The sequence below is a fragment of the Sus scrofa genome, chromosome 1 (assembly GCF_054392235.1).
Source record: "Sus scrofa isolate SSC_HxYL_T2T_F1_AM1 chromosome 1, Sscrofa_HxYL_maternal_Yorkshire_Landrace_v2.0, whole genome shotgun sequence".
NCBI lineage: Eukaryota > Metazoa > Chordata > Mammalia > Artiodactyla > Suidae > Sus > Sus scrofa.
The window spans coordinates 101,142,256-101,162,056 of NC_139383.1; the positions used below are offsets into that span (position 1 = coordinate 101,142,256).

A 19,801-nucleotide genomic window follows, 5' to 3' on the forward strand; every position below is an offset into this window, starting at 1 on the left:
TTATTTGTTCAAGATATCATATTTCTGTAAACAACAGATGTAGTTAGCATCCCCTTCTCATTTATTTCACCCTGGAACAGAGCTTTATTGGACATTGAATTTACCCAGACAAGGGAGGGATACACACATACACACACACACAAAACACATGCACGGGAGAATAATAACCTGGTGGGGGCCTTTGTAACTTTTTGGAATAAGATAAAACTACAAAGAAAGATGCAAGCAAATAGCCAGTTGAAATCTTTTTTTTTTTTTAACTTTGGCCCCCAATTTTAAAGTAGCACAGAGACCAGGAACTGCTTTATTTATTACTCAATGAATTTTATTACATTTATAGTTGTACAACAATCATCACAACTAAATTTTAGAGCATTTCCATCCCAGACCCTCAGTGCATCCATGTCCCCCCCCCCAACTTGTTTCATTTGGATACAAATCCCACATAATGCTTGATTCAGTTTAATGCCTGTGATTATAACTTGTTTCCTTTTGAGACTGGAGTTTCCATCTTTAGAGAATTGACTTCAATTAAAACCTATAATCTAGTCCCCACGGTTTCCCAATCCTCTTTGAGGAAAACAAGATTAAAGGGCAGCAGTGTTTATTTACTCAGAAGATGTATCAAATTTTTATGAAGAGCTATTTCAATTTTTCGGTATTTCATTTCATTGGAAAGAGGAAACATTTCTTCTCTTTTACTTTTATGCCTCAATGAGTTATTAGTGATTCTCATAAAAAGGAAAATAAAAGTCTATACAAGTAAGACCCTGGGAGGAAGTTTTGAGTATCTGGTGCTGCCATTCACTTGGACAGGTACAGTGGCTGCTACTGCTACTGTGACATTAATTTGACATTTATTTTGTCCTGAAAAAGGTTGTTGGGGTCGCTGCTAGAAACACTACAAAAATATACTGAAAAACATGATGGATGTCAATGTATTTGTTATCTGAAGCTGGCTATTTTTTCTGCTGTTGATTTTGGGGTGGCAATACATGGATTTTGGAGTTGAGGGACATATGGAGTGGCCTTGAGGAGGAAAAGAAAACCTGCATTTGAGTTAAAAAGACATACCTGTTGAGAGAAAGAGAGAAACTTCATCGAGAATAGTTCTGGACTTTGCATTTTGGATGTGGACTAGAAGAGAAAGACTTAGGACATATACATTGCATTTGCAGACACTGAAGGGAAATATGTGGACTTACATCATTATTTGAGAGTCCTACAAACCAGATTCAATACAGACAGTTACTTTATAAATCCCAAGGCTTATTCATTTGTCACTAATTTTACTCATATCAGTCACTCTATTTACCACACCGTAGTATCCTAGTGTTTTTTTTTTTTCAATATGCCATTAACCTCATTAACATTGCTACTATTTCTCATTATTTCAGACAGTGAGAAATATTGGAACACATGTAATGCATTTTTGGAAACTGAGATGGGCTATGAGAACTTAGACCAGAGATTTGGGAGTCTTACAATGCAGATACAAATCCCTCATATATTCCAATACACTAATTTTCTTCTTACTTGTCACTCTATTTACTATACTTATTATCCAAGTTTTTTTGTCATGTATGACTAAACTTATCAACATTTCTACTGTTTCCTGTGCGCTTTGCAGAGGGAAATATTTACACTTAATTCAAGGTTACGTGTATTCTAATTGTGATAAATGGCCAGAAAAAATCATACTTTGCTGACTGAGTTCGTCCTGTTGGGGTTAGCAGACACACTGGAGCAACAGATTACCCTCTTTATGCTTTTTTTGGTGATGTACACACTTACAGTCTTGGGGAATGTTGGAATGATCCTCTTAATCAGGATGGAGGCCCGACTTCACACACCCATGTACTTCTTCCTGGCTGTCCTATCTTTTGCAGACGTTAGTTATTCATCCACCATCACTCCAAAGATGCTGGTAGACCTATTATCAGAAAGGAAAACCATCTCCTTTGCCGGCTGCTTCCTGCAGATGTACTTCTTTATAGCCTTTGCCACAACGGAATGCATCCTTTTTGGGTTAATGGCCTATGACCGTTATGTGGCCATATGCAACCCTCTGCTTTACTCCTCGATCATGTCCAGGACCGTCTGCCTAAAAATGGCAGCAGGGGCTCTTACAGCAGGACTGTTGAACTCCATGGTCCACACAGGTTATATAAGCAGTTTGCCATTCTGCAGGTCCAATGTCATCCATCACTTCTTCTGTGACAACCCTCCACTTTTTAAGCTCTCATGTTCGGACACACACCTGTATGAAGTCACATTGTCCACTTTTGCTGGCATGAATATGGTCGGGACTCTGCTGGTGATCCTCACCTCCTACTCCTACATTCTCTTCTCCATCTTTCGTATGCATTCAGGGGAGGGGAGGCACAAAGCATTCTCAACCTGTGCCTCCCACCTGACAGCTATCATTCTGTTTTATTCCACCGCCATCTATACCTATCTGAGACCTACTTCCAGCTACTCCCTGAATCAGGACAAAGTGGCTTCCGTGTTCTACACAGTGGTGATCCCCATGCTGAACCCTCTGATCTACAGCCTCAGGAATAAGGAAGTAAAGAAGGCTCTATGGAATGGAATTACTAGGAAAAGTGTCCCTTCGTTCCTATGATCGTTGGCTTAATTTTCTTAACTAAATAGTGTATTAATGAATTTAGTGAAATTTTAAATGGTAGGTCATGTTTACAGGTAGAATATGTTAGGATATTTTCTGAGTAATCATGCTCTGATATTACTCAAGAATAAGTGTGTAATAAGGTAGAAATTATAAAGTTTATGTTAGAACATCGACCTTTTATCCCATCATTCACTATTTCCATTAGTTTCTCAAAAATAGAGTTTATTTTTTAATCAATCATAGTTAGGGAAATAAAAGGTTAAGTATTTAGAGACAAAAGTAACAATAGCACCGGAAACTATTCAGAATACTTGTAATTATCAGCATTTTTCTGATGCATTTTTTTCACCATTTATGATTTGTAAGAGATTGTTATATATAACGGGTAAAAACATTTTAAATTAGATTTATTTTTATATTATTTAATTTATTATTTCTTAGGGAGATGCTTAAATCAAAATTCAGGTATATAGTTTTAATTGCAACAGTAAACTCCTCAACTTGTATTTCTTTTATCTCCTCAAACACAAATGTGTTTATTAAAGAACAAGTATGAATTTGTGTAAAAGATTTCTATTTCGAAAACTGCTGTCTGCTGAGAATGCACCAATAATAACAGTTTTTCTTCTTTTCTCTTGATTTCTTCTCAAAATTTTCCTATTCTCTTACTTTTCTCTTCCAGATGGTACATACACACAAAGCCACATGTGTACACATTCAGCTATCTCAGTTTAAACAGTGCATAATTCCAAAGCAGGTAGATTAATGTTAAATGGGTGAATCTAAAACATATTATTTAGAGAGTTCCCTTGTGGCTCATCAGGTTAATGATCTGGCATTTTCGCTCGTGTAGTTTTGTTGTTCTAGTTACAGCTTTGGTGCAGTTTCGATCCCTGGCTGGGAACTTCCACATGCTGCAGGCAAGGCAAAAAAAAAAAAAAAATGTGTATATATATTCTTTACAATAGGCTCATGGATTTCCTGCCTATGGAAATTATCATTTACTGAAAAAATTCTGGTAAAGTTAATGTTAATATTAGAGCTTAGCTTTATTTTTTTTATTTTTGTCTTTTGTATTTCTAGGGCCACCCTGGCAGTATATATGGAGGTTTCCAGGCATATGGAGGTTCCCAGGCTAGAGGTCTAATTGGGGATGTAGCTGCCAGCCTATACTATAGCCACAACAATGCCAGATCCGCCCTGCATCTAAGACCTACACCACAGCTCATGGCAGCACTGGATCCTTAACCCACTGAGTGAGGTCAGGGTTCCTAGCTGGATTCATTTCTACTGTGCCAGAACAGGAACTCCTCCTAGAGCTTAGCTTTAATATAAAGGTAGAATGGGAGTTGGTTTAGTAGAATTCTGGAGAAAACTGAGGGGGATTCAGCACTTGCTAAAATAACAGCCTCATTTATTGGTTTTGGGTGGAAATTCTACTGAAGTTGCATGTGATAAAAGTTATGATGGGCAAGTCATCTAGGATGTGGTAAAACAGAGCTTATAACCTGTCACAGAAGGCCATCCAGCTCCACCATCTGGGAAGCTCTATGTGGTCCACATAGTTGAACTTGGTCAGAAGAATATTCATGTAGACATTTCCTTCGTCTCTGTACTATTGGGCCATCCTCCATGTTACCTGGCCCTGGAGGACCTGAAGCAGACTCACCAGGCTGATCTCAGAGATGGTTCCCTCTTTCATTGAGTGGCTTACCTATATTCTTCTGCATCAACTGGATGCTGGTTGGCTGCTCTCTTTCATCTTTTCCTGCCCTGAGTGGCATCATATATGAGACCCAGATATTTCACTAGTAAATAATAATATTCTATTCCTTTCATTAAATACTTTATAGTAAAATGTAGGAAGATAAATATTTTGTGTGAGCGAAGTACAGTTATTCTGAGATTTTTGTTTGAAACATTGGATTTTGAATCAGGTTCTCTCCTCTCTATTTCAGTATCATATATACAATTAATTTCATTTACAAGGTCTGCAAATATTTCCAACTTGGGGAGCCATTAACTCTTAATGATATTGGCAATTTTTAAATGATTTTTTATTTTTTCCATTATAGTTGTTTTACAGTGTTCTATCAATTTCTACTATAGAGCAAAGTGACCCCCCCACACACATATACATTCTTTTTCTCTCATTATCCTCCATAAGTTTCCATCATAAGTGACTAGATATAGTTACCTGTGCTATACAGAGGATCTCATTGCTTATCCACTCCAAAGGCAATAGTTTTCATCTATTAAGCCGAGACTCCCAGTCCATCCTACTCCTTCCCCCTCCCCCTTGGCATCCACAAGTCTGATCTCCAAATCCATGAGTTTCTATTCTGTAGAAATGTTCATTTTTTCCATATATTAGATTCCAGATATAAGTGATATCGTATGGTATTTTTCTTTCTTTTTCTGACGTTCTTCACTTAGTATGAGAGTCTCTAGTTCCATCCATGTTGCTGTAAATGGCATTATTTTGTTCATTTTATGGCTGAGTAATATTCCATTGTGTATATATATATATATATATATATACCACATATTCTTTATCCATTCATCTGTCAATGGACATTTAGGTTTTTTCCATGTCTTGGGTATGGTGAATAGCACTGCGATGAACATACCGGTGCATGTGACTTTTTTGAGGAAAGTTTTGTCCAGCTATAAGCCCAAGTTTAAGTAATATCATATCATAGTGCAGTAGTAGTTTTAATCCCACTCTCCTTTGTACAGAGTGGGATTGCTTGTTCATATGGTAGCTCTATATTTATTTTCTGAGTTACCGCCATACTATTTTTCATGGTGGTTGTAGATATTGGCAATTTGTAAGTAAACTGAATGTATGCTTCTTACATAAACTAATTTCTTATAAAAAGTATTTCCTAAATTATCATATATTTTGTTTATTTTTCAAAACACTTATGCAAAATAGGTACACAATATGTTTATTTTCCTTAATGCCAAAGAAATTTAAGTTGCAAAACCAATGAAACATCTAGATATTATAGTGTTTGATTTTATCCTTCTCTTATTTCTTTATAGTTTGGCATTTTTCAATCCCCCTCCATTTGGATGTAGTTACTTTGTGCCTCTTTGCTAGTCTATCTCCATTGCTTCCTCTTTCTCTAAATTTCCAACTCTTTTATGTTACCTGAATGTTTAATTTTACCACCTTCAGGAGTTCCTGATTGGCTCAGCGCTAATGAACCTGACTAGTATCCATGAGGATGTGGGTTTGATCCGTGGCCTCACTCAGCAGGCTAAGGATCCAGCCTTGCCTTGAGTTGTAGCATAGGTTGCAGATGTGGCTCAGATCCCACATTGCTGTGGCTATGGCATAGGTGGCAGATAGAGCTCCAATTCAGCCCTAGCCTGGGAACTTCATATGTCATGGGTGTGGCCTAAAAAGACAAAAAAAGGAAAATGTTATCACCACTTTCTCCATGTAGGCTATCAATCCATGTTTTGTCTTTTTCAACGTTTTTTGAGTAGTTTATTTACTAAAATTAATAAAGGAATTTTGAAATGTATGCCTTAGCATTGTTTTTCTTAATATTAATTAGTAACTGGTAAGATAAATCAGAGACTTAGAAAACCTGTGAATGCCACAGATTAAAGAAGTTAAAAGAGTAAATAAACACGTTGGAGGCAATTAAATAGTCAATATTCAAGAATCATGTGGATTCAGAAAACAAGCCAAAAAAAAAGATGCTATTAGTAAGAGACAAAGTCTTGCCTTTAGGCAAAAAATTATGAAGAGAGTTTGATATTAATACATAATAATTTTTAATTTAGTTTGTTAAGTGTAAACTAATATACACAACAGAATATTCATTGGTCTATTAAAAATGAGAAGTTTTACATTTCATAATAATAAGTGTTAGTACTGAGATTAAGTGAAGCAAGAATCCTAATTTACTTCACACTGTTTAAGTAACATCATATTATAGCATAGTAGTTTTTAATTAGTTTCAAAAGGACAGAGATAAACAATATTATGCAGAGAAGTTAAAACCCAAATCCAAAATAAAGTAGTTGAATTGCTGTGAGAATATATAATCTGTAGAAGAGAAATGTATAAATAATCTTATTAAAACATATAGCTTTAATTAAACATACAACTTTATTGAAAAGTTCTGCTTTATAAAAATAATTTTAAAGAAAATAGTTTTATTGAGATATATAGAATGTATGTCAAATAGAATGTTTGGCATCAGAAAGAAGAAATATGGCCATTCATTGCTAAACTGAGATAAAATGTACAGTTTTGGCTGGAGAATCAGCATGTACTATCATTAACATTCTTTTTACATTTTGTGATATTAATCCTACTGTGAAATCACTGCATGCATCCTATCCTTAAGTCTCAGAATAGACCTCGGGATAGTTCATTCACTTAAGAAGTATTATGATCCTTAGATTTGTTTCTAAAGAAAGAGTTGATAAATATTGGTCAGGTAATTTCAAGGTTTTGCAAACAGGAGATCAAACCTAATAAGAGCTATCTATGCCCAAAACTCTGAGTTGTGAATTGGGTTCAAAGCATTCAACTTCCTGAAGTTGTATGATGGTTTTAACCTTGTGTTGTAAGACAAATAAAATTTCAAAATATACTTATTAGCCATACTTGGGTTTTTTGTGTGTCAGTTTCATTAATACACTGGTCAAGAGAAGACAGAAAATGAAAAGACAATACAGAATTGTTTATATATCTGCTTGATTCTCCCTGTGACCCTAATGCCTGAATCTGAATTTTTCTCCACTTAATATGGTTGGAGATATGGCTTATAATTCCTAATTTTAAAATGTTGCAATGGCTCATAATTCCTAAATTTTAAAAAATGACAAGTACAGAGGAGAAACTTTCTCCTGCTTCTTATTCAAAGAGTCTCAGGAAATGCTTTGGTGTAACACACATTGTTGAAGCAATAATCTGTGGCCAGGTGAGTGCAGCTATGAGGTATTTACTGACCACTTGAAATGTGGGGGATGAGAATGAAGAAAGTTCTAGGATGATTTAAGCAGAGTGAGTAAAAAAATAAATAATACATCTACTTCAATTAGGTTAAATGAAGCTGCAGATAGGAATCCCCTACATTTCTATGATCTAAGGGCTCTAAAGAAGTGTGACCTTGAGCAGAATTCCAGGTTTAGGGTGAAACTACACCATCAACAATCATTCATGGGCAAGTGGCTTTGACATTTTCTGCTGGTGATTTACTCAGTTCCTGGGATCATTCCTGGGCTGGCCAGCCAAAGCAGGGGAGGTAGACATTGGGGGAGGTGTCCTCTTAAGCAAGGGAGTAAATCTCCACTTGCTGTTTTCTCTCCTATTTCATCACCTGGAACTGAGTCACCCGGTCATGCAAGTTGCATGAAACACGGGTAAGACATCCCATCTACTGTGGAAAAAAAAAGAAAGAAAACAAGAAATGAAGAATTGAATTTGTTGATCACTTTTTATCCTTTATCAAGGCACACAATACAGTCATGCAGAACAAGGAGAGCCAATGAAGTGAATTAAGGAGGAAAAGGGCATGGTTTTGTCTACTTCCCAGGAAGAAATATCATTCTCGAATTAAGAAAGAGAAGATTGATGAAAGTCAGATAATAGTAAAGATAAAGAACTTTTTACAAAATATTTCAATATAGAAAGGATTCCTGGATATAAATTAAAGAAATCTTCATTGAAATAGAGGGAAATGAGTGAAATTAATTCATATTTATATGAAAGAGTCAGCATAATTTGATGAATGACAGAATAATGTCGGTGAAAGACATGGAGAATATTTTCCAATGTGGTTGATATCATCTGTGGTAAAACTGAGATTCAAAACAAGAAAATATTTGGACATATCTCTACATAAATCCTGCCATCATTTCCCATGTAGATAACTGCCATCACATCTTACCTTCTTTCTCTGCTTCCACTCTTATTTGTACTAAAGTGTATTGTGCTCTTATTTCATACCATCCTTCAGACATTCACATTCACTTTTAACAATGGAAGGAACACAATGCCTATTATCTGTGATCTGTCAGGATTCCATGATACAGATGTAAATATTGAGTGCCTAAAAGACTCAGAGTATTCTGTGTAGATGTCTCCATAATTGGAGCTGGATTTGTGTCACTAAATCTAGGACAAACGCCCTAGATTCAAGGGGTTTATGACAACAGGGAAAGTCAAATTATGGGATAAACATTGAAAAACAATAAAAGTCAAACTAGAAGTTATGTGTGAAAACATGAGAGTAGAAATATTTAGCTTTCCTTGCAGGAAGAGTGGGTTACATTCCATAGAATGTGACATACCAGCTCCATCCATGATATGAACAGGTGTTTGGGAGTCAGACATTGTGACCAATGATTAAGATACATTTTCTGTGCCTCCTGAAGAGTAGGGCACAGCATATGACATGGTTATATATTTACTGAATGAGTCAAGAAATAAATTGGAAACAATGAGTACATGAATTATTTTCACAGTTTACCAAGGATTCACAGCAACACAAGAAATTTACACCACATTTTATCTCCTACTCATGTTCTCATCATATCATTTTCCCATCCTAACTTTTTGATATAGAAAACTTGAAATTCAGTGTATTTTATCCTCTTGTTTCCATTCAGTTCTTCTTCTTATGTATACACTTGTCACTAATGATTAATTTTATCTGTGACATTAACTGAGAGCCTTAACACAAAAACAAACAAGATAACACATGAATTCTAGATAATTTCCAAGTAACATTGAGTAAAGTTAAGAAATGGTGTTGTAATAATTTCAAATTGAGTATCTACTGATAGCATACATGGATGTAGACCAACTTTAACAGAGAATGTCTTATACAGACTTTCTCAGTAGGAGAACTCCTCTACTTTCCTAAGGTAGAGAGGATGGGGAGAGAGGTAAAGAGGAGTGGCCAGGAGGTGGGCTCCTAAGACCATATTTCAGAGAGAGGAACTTCAATATAGGACCAGCCAACCCAGAGACAGTCATGGTTTTTGTCTAAGTTGCCACTTGATAAAGAGTTTACTGAATTAAAAATGCAACATCCCATGGAGAGAAGATATCTCCACAATAATAAGGGATTATTTTCTACCTAGGTGCACCAATTGATGTAAGTAAATACAAGTTTCATGTAAAAATAAGAATGGATGAGTTTGGACTTGAATAATTCAGACCAGACATATATTTTACATAAGACCATATTCTTTTTTTTTTCCCACTGTACAGCAAGGGGGTCAGGTTATCCTTACATGTATACATTGCAATTACAGTTTTTTCCCCCACCCGTTCTTCTGTTGCAACATGGGTGTCTAGACATAGTTCTCAATGCTATTCAGCAGGATCTCCTTGTAAATCTATTCTAGGTTGTGTTTGATAAGCCCAAGCTCCCGATCCCTCCCACTCCCTCCCCCTCCCTTCAGGCAGCCACAAGTCTCTTCTCCAAGTCCATGATTTTCTTTTCTGAGGAGATGTTCATTTGTGCTGGATATTAGATTCCAGTTATAAGTGATATCATATGGTATTTGTCTTTGTCTTTCTGGCTCATTTCACTCAGTATGAGATTCTCTAGTTCCATCCAAGTTGCTGCAAATGGCATTATGTCATCCTTTTTTATGGCTGAGTAGTATTCCATTGTGTATATATACCACCTCTGCCAAATCCAAACATCTGTCGATGGACATTTGGATTGTTTCCATGTCCTGGCTATTGTGAATAGTGCTGCAATGAACATGCGGGTGCATGTGTCTCTTTTAAGTAGAACTTTGTCCGGATAGATGCCCAAGAGTGGGATTGCAGGGTCATATGGAAGTTCTATGTATAGATTTCTAAGGTATCTCCAAACTGTTCTCCATAGTGGCTGTACCAGTTTCCATTCCCACCAGCAGTGCAAGAAGATTCCCTTTTCTCCACAGGCCCTCCAGCACTTGTTATTTGTGGATTTATTAATGATGGCCTTTCTGACTGGTGTGAGGTGGTATCTCATGGTAGTTTTGATTTGCATTTCTCTTATAATCAGTGATGTTGAGCATTTTTTCATGTGTTTGTTGGCCATCTGTATATCTTCTTTGGAGAAATGTCTATTCAGGTCTTTTGCCCATTTTTCCATTGGTTGATTGGTTTTTTTGCTGTTGGGTTGTATAAGTTGCTTATATATTCTAGAGATTAAGCCCTTGTCAGTTGCATCATTTGAAACTATTTTCTCCCATTCTGTAAGTTGTCTTTTTGTTTTCTTTTGGGTTTCCTTTGCTGTGCAAAAGCTTGTCAGTTTGATGAGGTCCCATGGGTTTATTTTTGCTCTAATTTCTATTGCTTTGGGAGACTGACCTGAGAAAATATTCATGATGTTGATGTCAGAGAGTGTTTTGCCTATGTTTTCTTCTAGGGGTTTGATGGTGTCCTGTCGTATATTTAAGTCTTTCAGCCATTTTGAGTTTATTTTGGTGCATGGTGTGAGGGTGTGTTCTCATTTCATTGCTTTGCATGCAGCTGTCCAGGTTTCCCAGCAATGCTTGCTGAATAGACTTTCCATTTCCCATTTTATGTTCTTGCCTCCCTTGTCAAAGATTAATTGACCATAGCTGTCAGGGTTTATTTCCGGATTCTCTATTCTGTTCCATTGGTCTGTCTGTCTATTTTGATACCAGTACCACACTGTCTTGATGACTGTGGCTTTGTAGTATTTCTTGAAGTCTGGGAGAGTTATGCCTCCTGCTTGGTTTTTGTTTCTCAGGATTGCTTTGGCGATTCTGGGTCTTTTGCGGTTCCATATAAATGTTTGGATTGTTTGTTCTAGTTCTGTGAAAAATATCATGGGTAATTTGATAGGGATTGCATTGAATCTGTAGATTGCTTTGGATAGTATGGCCATTTTTACAATATGGATTTCCCCAATCCAGGAATATGGAATATCTTTCCATTTCTTTCCATCTTCTTTGATTTCTTTGATTAAAGTTTTATAGTTCTCGGCATATAGGTCCTTTGCCTCCTTGGTCAGGTGTATTCTGAGGTATTTGATTTTGTGTGGTACAATTTTAAAAGGTATCGTATTTTTTTATTCCTTTTCTAATGTTTCATTGCTGGTATTCAGAAATGCAACTGACTTCTGAATGTTAATCTTATATCCTGCCACTTTGCTGAATTTATTAATCAGTTCAAGGAGTTTTGGGGTTGAGTCCTTAGGGTTTTCTAGGTATAGTATCATGTCATCTGCATACAGTGACAGTTTGATCTCTTCTCTTCCTATATGGATGCCTTTGATTTCTTTTGTTTGTCTAATTGCTGTGGCTAGGATTTCCAAAACTAAGTTGAAGAGCAGTGGTGAGAGTGGGCATCCCTGTCTTGTTCCAGATTTGAGTGAGAAGGCTTTCAGTTTTTCCCCATTGAGTATTATATTTGCTGTGGGTTTATCATAAATGGCTTTGATTGTATTCAGGAATGTTCCCTCTATACCCAGTTTGGCGAGGGTCTTGATCATGAATGGATGTTGGACTTGTGTCAAATGCTTTTTCTGTGTCTATTGAGATGATCATATGATTTTTGACTTTTCTTTTGTTAATGTGGTGTATGATGCTGATTGATTTGCGTATGTTGAACCATCCTTGTGAACCTGGGATGAACCCAACCTGGTCATGGTGTATAATTTTTTTGGTATGTTGTTGGATTCGGTTGGTTAAGATTTTGTTGAGAATTTTTGCATCTATATTCATCAATGATTTTGGCCAATAGTTTTCTTTTTTGGTGGTATCTCTGCCTGGTTTTGGAATGAGGGTGATGGTGGCCTCATAGAATGTCTTTGGGAGTATTCCTTCTTCTTCAACCTTTTGAAAGAGTTTAAGGAGGATGGGCACCAATTCCTCTTTATATGTTTGATAGAATTCACCTGTGAAGCCATCTGGTCCTGGACTTTTATTTGTAGGGAGTGATTTTATGACCTCTTCAATTTCATTTCTAGTGATCGGTCTGTTCAGTTGGTCTGTTTCTACTTGATTCAGTTTTGACAGGCTGTAAGATTCTAGAAAATTGTCCATTTCTTCCAGATTGTCAAACTTGTTGCCATACAGTTGTTCATAGTATTCTCTTATGGTTTTTTGTATTTCTGCAGTATCCGTTGTGATTTCTCCTTTTTCATTTCTAATTTTGGTTATTTGGGTTCTTTCTCTCCTCTTTTTAGTGAGTCTGGCCAGGGGTTTGTCAATTTTGTTCACCTTTTCAAAGAACCAGCTCTTGGTTTTATTAATTTTCTCTATTGTTTTTTGAGTCTCTATTTTATTGATTTCTTCTTTGATCTTTATAATTTCCTTCCTTCTGCTGGCTTTAGGACTTCTTTGTTCTTCTTTTTCTTATTCGTTTAGGTGGAGGGTTAAGTTGTCAATTTGGGATCTTTCTTCTTTTTTGAGAAAGGCCTGGATTGCTACAAATTTCCCTCTGAGCACTGCTTTCACAGCATCCCATAGATTTTGAGAGGTTGTGTCTTCATTATCATTTGTTTCAAGATAGTTTTTAATTTCCTTCTTGATTTCCTCATTGACCCATTGGTTTTTTAGTAGCATGTTGTTTAGTCTCCATGGAGTAGGTTTTTTCTCTTTGCTTTTCCCATGGTTGATTTCTAATTTCATGGCATTGTGGTCAGAGAAGATACTTGAGATCATTTCTACGCTCCTAAATTTATTGAGATTCGCTTTGTGTCCCAATATGTGGTCGATTCTTGAGAATGTTCCATGAGCATTTGAGAAGAATGTGTATTCTGATTTTTTTGGATGTAGTGTCCTGAAGATATCAATTAAGTCTAATGTTTCTATTGTTTCCTTTAGGATCTCTGTTGCTTTATTGGTTTTCTGTCTAGAGGATCTGTCCATTGATGTGAGGGGGGTATTTAGGTCTCCTACTATGATTGTATTCTCATCAATATCTCCCTTTATGTCTGTTAATATTTGTTGTATGTATCTGGGTGCTCCTTTATTTGGGGCTTATATGTTGACGATAGTCACATCACTCATTATTAGATAGATGCAACTCCATCACGATGAGGTACCACCTTCCACCAGCCAGAATGGCCACCATCAAATAGTCTACAAACAAGAAGTGAGGGAGAGGGTGTAGAGAAAAAAGAACCCTAGTACGCTGTTGTTGGGATTGTAAATTGGTGCCAACACTGTGGAAAACAGTATGGAGATTCCTCAGGAAACTAAACATAGAACTACCATTTGATCCAGCAATCCCACTCTTGGGCATCTACCCAGAGAAAACCATGACTCGCAAAGACACATGTATTCCAAAGTTCACTGCAGCACTATTTGCAATAGCCAAAACATGGAAACAACCTAAATTTCCATCGACAGAGGAGTGGATCAAGAAGAGGTGGTACATATACACAATGGAATATTACTCAGCCATTAAAAAGAATGAAATACTAGCATTTTTAGCAATATGGACAGACCTAGAAACTACCATGCTAAATGAAGTCAGCCATACAATGAGACACCAACATACAATGCTTTCACTGACATGTGGAATCTGAAAAAAGGACAGACTGATCTTCTTTGCAGAACAGATGCTGACTCACAGACATCAAAAAACTTATGGTCTCCAGAGAAGACAGTTTGGGGGGGTGGGGGGATGTGTTTGGGCTGTGGGATGGAAATCCTGTGAAATCAGATTTTTATGATCATTATACAACTACAGATATGATAAATTCCTTTGAGTAATAAAAAAGAGATATAAAAAATAATAAAAAAATAAAACTTCACATGTTTTGGTGTTCCCACTGTGGTACAGTGAGTTAATGATATGGCTTGTCTCTCTGGAGACACCCGTTTAATACCCAGCCTCTGGCAGCATGTTAAGGATCCTGCATTACTGAAGCTGCGGTATAAATTAACATCACCTTTTAGATTCCAGGATTCCATCCCTGACTTGGCAACATACATGTATCAGGGAGATAGTGATGGAAGCTTCTCAGGTCCTATATACATGACTGGTGACTGGGTCACTGTACAGCAGAAATTGACACTAGACTGTAAATCAACTATACTCTAATAAAAATAAAAAAAAGAATGCACCTAGCATCATGGAAAGTGTAGTGAAAGAATTAAAAGAGAGTATAATTTGTTACTTTAATATATAATACACACACACACACACACACACACATGCACATATAGGAGCAAAGTTGGAAGAAATATTATCCTGATATAGGAAAGATGAGCAGAACCTCAGGCATGGAGAATGACTATGTTACAGGAACAATAGCAAAACTTGATTAAATGTAAAGCAGTCAGAGTCAGAGAAGGTTGGAAATAATTAGGTTCATGTTTGAAATGATTTTCCTAATGAAATGTTTGGAAGAGGGGAATTCCCATCATGGCTCAGTGGTTAACGAACCCAACTAGTATCCATGAGGATGTGAGTTTGATCCCTGGCCTTGCTCAATGGGCTAAAGATCCAGCATTGCCATGAACTGTGGTGTAGGTTGCAGATGTGGCTGGGATCTGGCATGGCTGTGGTGTGGGGTGGTGGCTCCAGCTCTGATTTGACCTCAGCCTGGGAACCTCCTTATGCCTCGGGTGCAGCCCTAAAAAGACAGAAGACAAAAAAAAAAATTGAGGAGTGTTGATTGAGAAATGTTAAATTACTAAATGTTGCTATGATGGGTTTTTCATTAGAACAAAAATTATAGATAATAGTTTTTCTTAATCTTTTAATCCATTAATAAGCTGGGTGGGGATATTTAGTGATTTCCATAGTGTCTGAGAGAAAATCATAATTTGAGTAAAATAATCTTATTTTTTATAACACAGAATTGCCTCTGTCTTCACAAAATTTATCCCACAAACACAAATAAGACCCTCTTCAAAGAAAATTAGCACCTCTTACAGTTGCAAAAAGAAGTAGAACATGTCCAGATGATAACAATGAATAATTGGCTGAGAACGCTATTCAAATGAGTTATAGAAAATAAAATAACCCAGGTAAGAAATCAACTGATAAAGAATTTGAACATTTTCCTGCAGGTAATGTTGGACCATTATGAATAGTTTTTCTTCCAGGACATCAATGCCTTCTGACTGTGTTTGGGAATTGGAGAGTGTATGCAATCATATTCTATGGAGAGCCTGGTGAAAAGTCTGATCTATCATGGAAGAACTGTTTGAATAAACACCAACTTAATTGCAAATAAGAACATTCAACTAGCAATTAGATGTTAAGAGGGAAAAGAAATATTCTCAGGAGGAAGAAGTGACTATTTCCTTCATAAACATACTTGTTCTTTAAAAGCAAGTGTACTTCTTGATTAAAAATCTTACAGATCATAAGCAACTTAATACTTTAAAGTATTATAAATAGTTATCAATAAGAAGCTATATCAGCCAAATCGAAAGTGGTAAATATCTTGATATTATTTTGTATTTCATGATAATTTTATTAATTTAATGATTAAGATTCAATAAATTATATCAAACAACTAAACTCATGAATATGGGCCAGAAATGTATTCATTATTTAAATTACCAGGATTTAAGGTAGATTTCTGACTTTTAGAATTAAAAAGTTAATGTGATGAAAGCATTTAAAAATATATAAATTTCTAATTTGTATATTGTTAATAATGATAAAGATGTTAAGTTTATTCATTTTAAGTAATAACGCATTAAGGGAACTATACTCAAAGGAGATTTATTGCATTTAAGTTAATTAAATATTTTACTATATTCATGATAAAGTAAGTGTTGCCATTATGGGTAAAAGATTTGTATGCGAATGAATAACCTCTTATTAGTGGTTGTCCTTCTGTTGGGGATTTTGTGAAGCATTTCTTTCTTTCAAATTATAATCTCCTGAAAAAGAACATTTGGTTCAACTTTCGTAGCCCATGTTCTAGTATTGTTTATGGCACCCAAACAAATCAGGTCGTACACAGAGAGGGTGCTAGACAGAGTATTGACTACTTTGGTGAACTTCTTATTTATTGATCTTACTTTTTCCTAGAAACAATTAATTTTGGTTTGAAATAAAGCACTATTTCCAAATATTATTCATAATTAAAGCAGTTAAAGGCCAAAAGTTATGTTTCTTAAGCAATGCAATCTACTTTAATTCAGAAGATTAGAATAAGTATTGCTGGAAACATATGGTGTTGAAAATTTTTTTAAAATTGGCTTTTATATTCTTATAGGTTTAATCATCTTTTCTTGCTTATTGGACAATACCAATTCTAATTGTAATTTCTGTTTTTAATTTAATTCAGAAGCATCTATGGAGTAACATATTGAGGCAGAGCCTTGTCCTGTATTCTTTATAGATTGAATCATTGCATGTAGTGTCAAGGGTAGAAAAGACATCTAGATAGTCAGTGGAATATTGTGTTAGATGTTATAGGGTGGATATCACGTTACGGACCAGATTGACTGGTAAAGAAAATCATGAAAGTAGTCAACTAATGGCTGAAGTTCAGCTTTGACCAAAAGAAATATGTCATCTGCATACTCCCTTCTCATATCATAATTTAAATTAAAATACCTAGGCATACGGATCATAATGGTGTAATTAAAATGCAGATATAACATGGAACATAATTTCAGTGACTTATTTATTGCACTGATTTTTTTTTCTGCAGATGAGTTTATAGCTCCTGGTTTCACATCAAATCTCCCAGAATCACAGAACACAAGTCTTACAAAGTAACTAAGAATTTATCACAACCAAAACCCATGTCTTGATCCAATTATAAAAGAAGAAAATGCAGTCAAGAAATGTAAATCTACAGAGAGAAAATAATTTGAAAATTACAGAAACGAATCTTACAATCATGATGGAATTTATTCTCTTGGGCTTTTCTGATATTCCCCAATTTCACTGGTTTCTTTTTGGGGGTTTCTTAGTCATATATTTGATTATCCTTTTGGGGAATGGCATCATTATTCTAATAACAAAAGTAGATGCCACTCTTCAGAACCCCATGTATTTTTTCATCAGTAATTTTTCCTTCCTAGAAATCTGTTATGTATCGGTCACTCTTCCCAGGATGCTCATGGACCTTTGGACCCAGAAAGGAACTATTTCTTTTTTAACCTGTGCTACACAAATGTGTTTTTTCCTTATGCTGGGAGTCACAGAATGTTTCCTTCTGGCTGTGATGGCCTATGACCGCTATGTGGCCATTTGTAACCCATTACATTATCCTTTAGTCATGAACCACAAGGTCTGTGTCCAGCTGGTGGTTGCCTCCTGGATCAGTGGGTTTCCAGTCCAGATAGGACAAACATGCCAGATTTTCTCTCTCCCCTTTTGTGGTTCTAACCAAATCAATCACTTCTTCTGTGATATCCCCCCATTATTGCAGCTGGCTTGTGGAGATATCTTTGTGAATGAGCTGGTGGTCTACATATTTGCTGTATTATTTGTCACTCTTCCTTTTCTGTTGATTCTTGGATTCTATGTCAAAATTATCTCTACCATCTCGAAGTTGCCATCAAAAACAGGACGAACCAAAGCCTTTTCCACTTGCTCTTCCCATATCATTGTCGTATTTTTATTCTATGGATCAGCCACTGTCACCTATTTAAAACCTAAATCTCATCAATATGAAGGAATAGACAAACTGCTCTCTCTATTTTACACAACTTTGACCCCAACATTTAATCCTATGATATACAGTCTGAGGAACAAAGACGTTAGAAAGGCAATGAGAAAATTTCTTCCCAGATTATCAGCATTGTGAGACATTTGAAATGACACAAATTATTCTTTCATGTATTTAATTTATATATAGACTTAATTGAAATCTACTTTTCAGTAATGTTCTCAAATTTTTAGTAAGATAAAATGTAATTTCCTTTTAGTAGAGCCTTATGTCCTCAGTTATGGCAGTTGTGTTTATTTACCTTTAAAAGTAAGACATTATTTACAATGTTTTAGTTTTAAAGATCAGTTTTCCCCTTCATTGTAAACTAGTGAATAGAGACATGTAACTAAACCAGATGATGTGATATGCAGTATGGTCTATGATTGAAATTAGGCCATTTTTCTATTTTATTAATGCCTTTCTCTATACCACAATAGCATTATTAAAGAAACAAAACACTTTTAGATGCAACGGAGTCATTACTAAGTGATTCCCTCACAGGAAATAAAAAAGCCTGAATACATAAGGATATAAGTATAAGAAGTAATAATACAAATAATTTATGTGTAATATGATGTTTACAGCATAACTATTTTTCTAAGCAAAAAAGGGAAATGAATGTTCATATTGAGAAATATTTTATAAAAATTATGTATAAATATAATAGAAAATTAGAGAGTCATTAATCATGTTAATAATAAATCGTTTCTTCTTGTATCCATTTTTTTGTCATCCTTCCTAGACTGACTCTTGATTTATCTATATGATTACCTTTGGCCAAGGGAACATTAATATACAAGAATATCACTTCACCATTCCAACTTGTCCTCTCCAACAATGGAAATATTTCCATCCTGGTGGCAAAAAAGTCCAACTAGACTCCTGACAATGAAAGAGCACATAGAAAGAGACCAAAGGTCATATACAAATGATATAAAGATGGAATAAAATTTCAACTGATTTACAAAGGGCTACTTAAAGTTTGGGATGTCTCTCTTGTTCTCTAAACTGTATGTTATTCTTGGACTTTAAAAATTTCCCAATCTCTTTCTATTTTGAATCTGCATTTTCGTTGTTTTGGAATGCCCATACCTGATAGATTTTCTATTTGCTTTATATATGGACATTTCCTTCACAATATGAGTCTCCTCTGAAATAAAAGTCTGTGCTGAGTAATGTAGATCACATTTGGAAAGGTCATTCAGTCATCATAAAAGGCATAAAGCACACACATTATTAAATATTGAAAATTAGGATAAAAATATATGACCAAAGTGTTTAATCTATAACTCCCAGCACAATAATTTATGTATCTTTTTAAAGTGTTCATCAAGATAGACCAAAATCAGCACCAATTAAAAAAAAGAATATTAAAAAACAATCCAGAATATATCCTCCAGCCACAATGGAATTAAATTTCAATTTCATTATTTTGTGAGGGTCAGGGAATGGTGAAGGGGGAGAGGATGAGAACATTTCTAGGTATGATAGGTACCGTCTTGTCTGAGATGATGGTTTCACTGGTGTG

The 19,801-nt window shown here is 35.5% G+C and overlaps 2 protein-coding genes across 2 annotated transcripts; both read left to right on the forward strand.

The window, feature by feature from the left end:
* The first annotated feature begins 1,681 nt into the window (after positions 1-1,681).
* Positions 1,682-2,626, forward strand: LOC100513518 (olfactory receptor 5F1-like). The gene has a single exon (XM_085003014.1). The coding sequence runs from the start codon at positions 1,682-1,684 to the stop codon at positions 2,624-2,626; it is 945 nt and encodes a 314-aa protein (XP_084859140.1).
* A 14,762-nt stretch (positions 2,627-17,388) lies between these two features.
* On the forward strand, positions 17,389-18,369 carry LOC106507330 (olfactory receptor 10AG1-like). The gene has a single exon (XM_013987624.2). The coding sequence runs from the start codon at positions 17,389-17,391 to the stop codon at positions 18,367-18,369; it is 981 nt and encodes a 326-aa protein (XP_013843078.2).
* The last annotated feature ends 1,432 nt before the right edge of the window (positions 18,370-19,801 follow it).

Bases quoted from the DNA above. Each gene is read 5' to 3' on its own strand.
- LOC100513518 (XM_085003014.1), top strand. From the start codon at position 1,682: ATGGCCAGAAAAAATCATACTTTGCTGACTGAGTTCGTCCTGTTGGGG.
- LOC106507330 (XM_013987624.2), top strand. From the start codon at position 17,389: ATGCAGTCAAGAAATGTAAATCTACAGAGAGAAAATAATTTGAAAATT.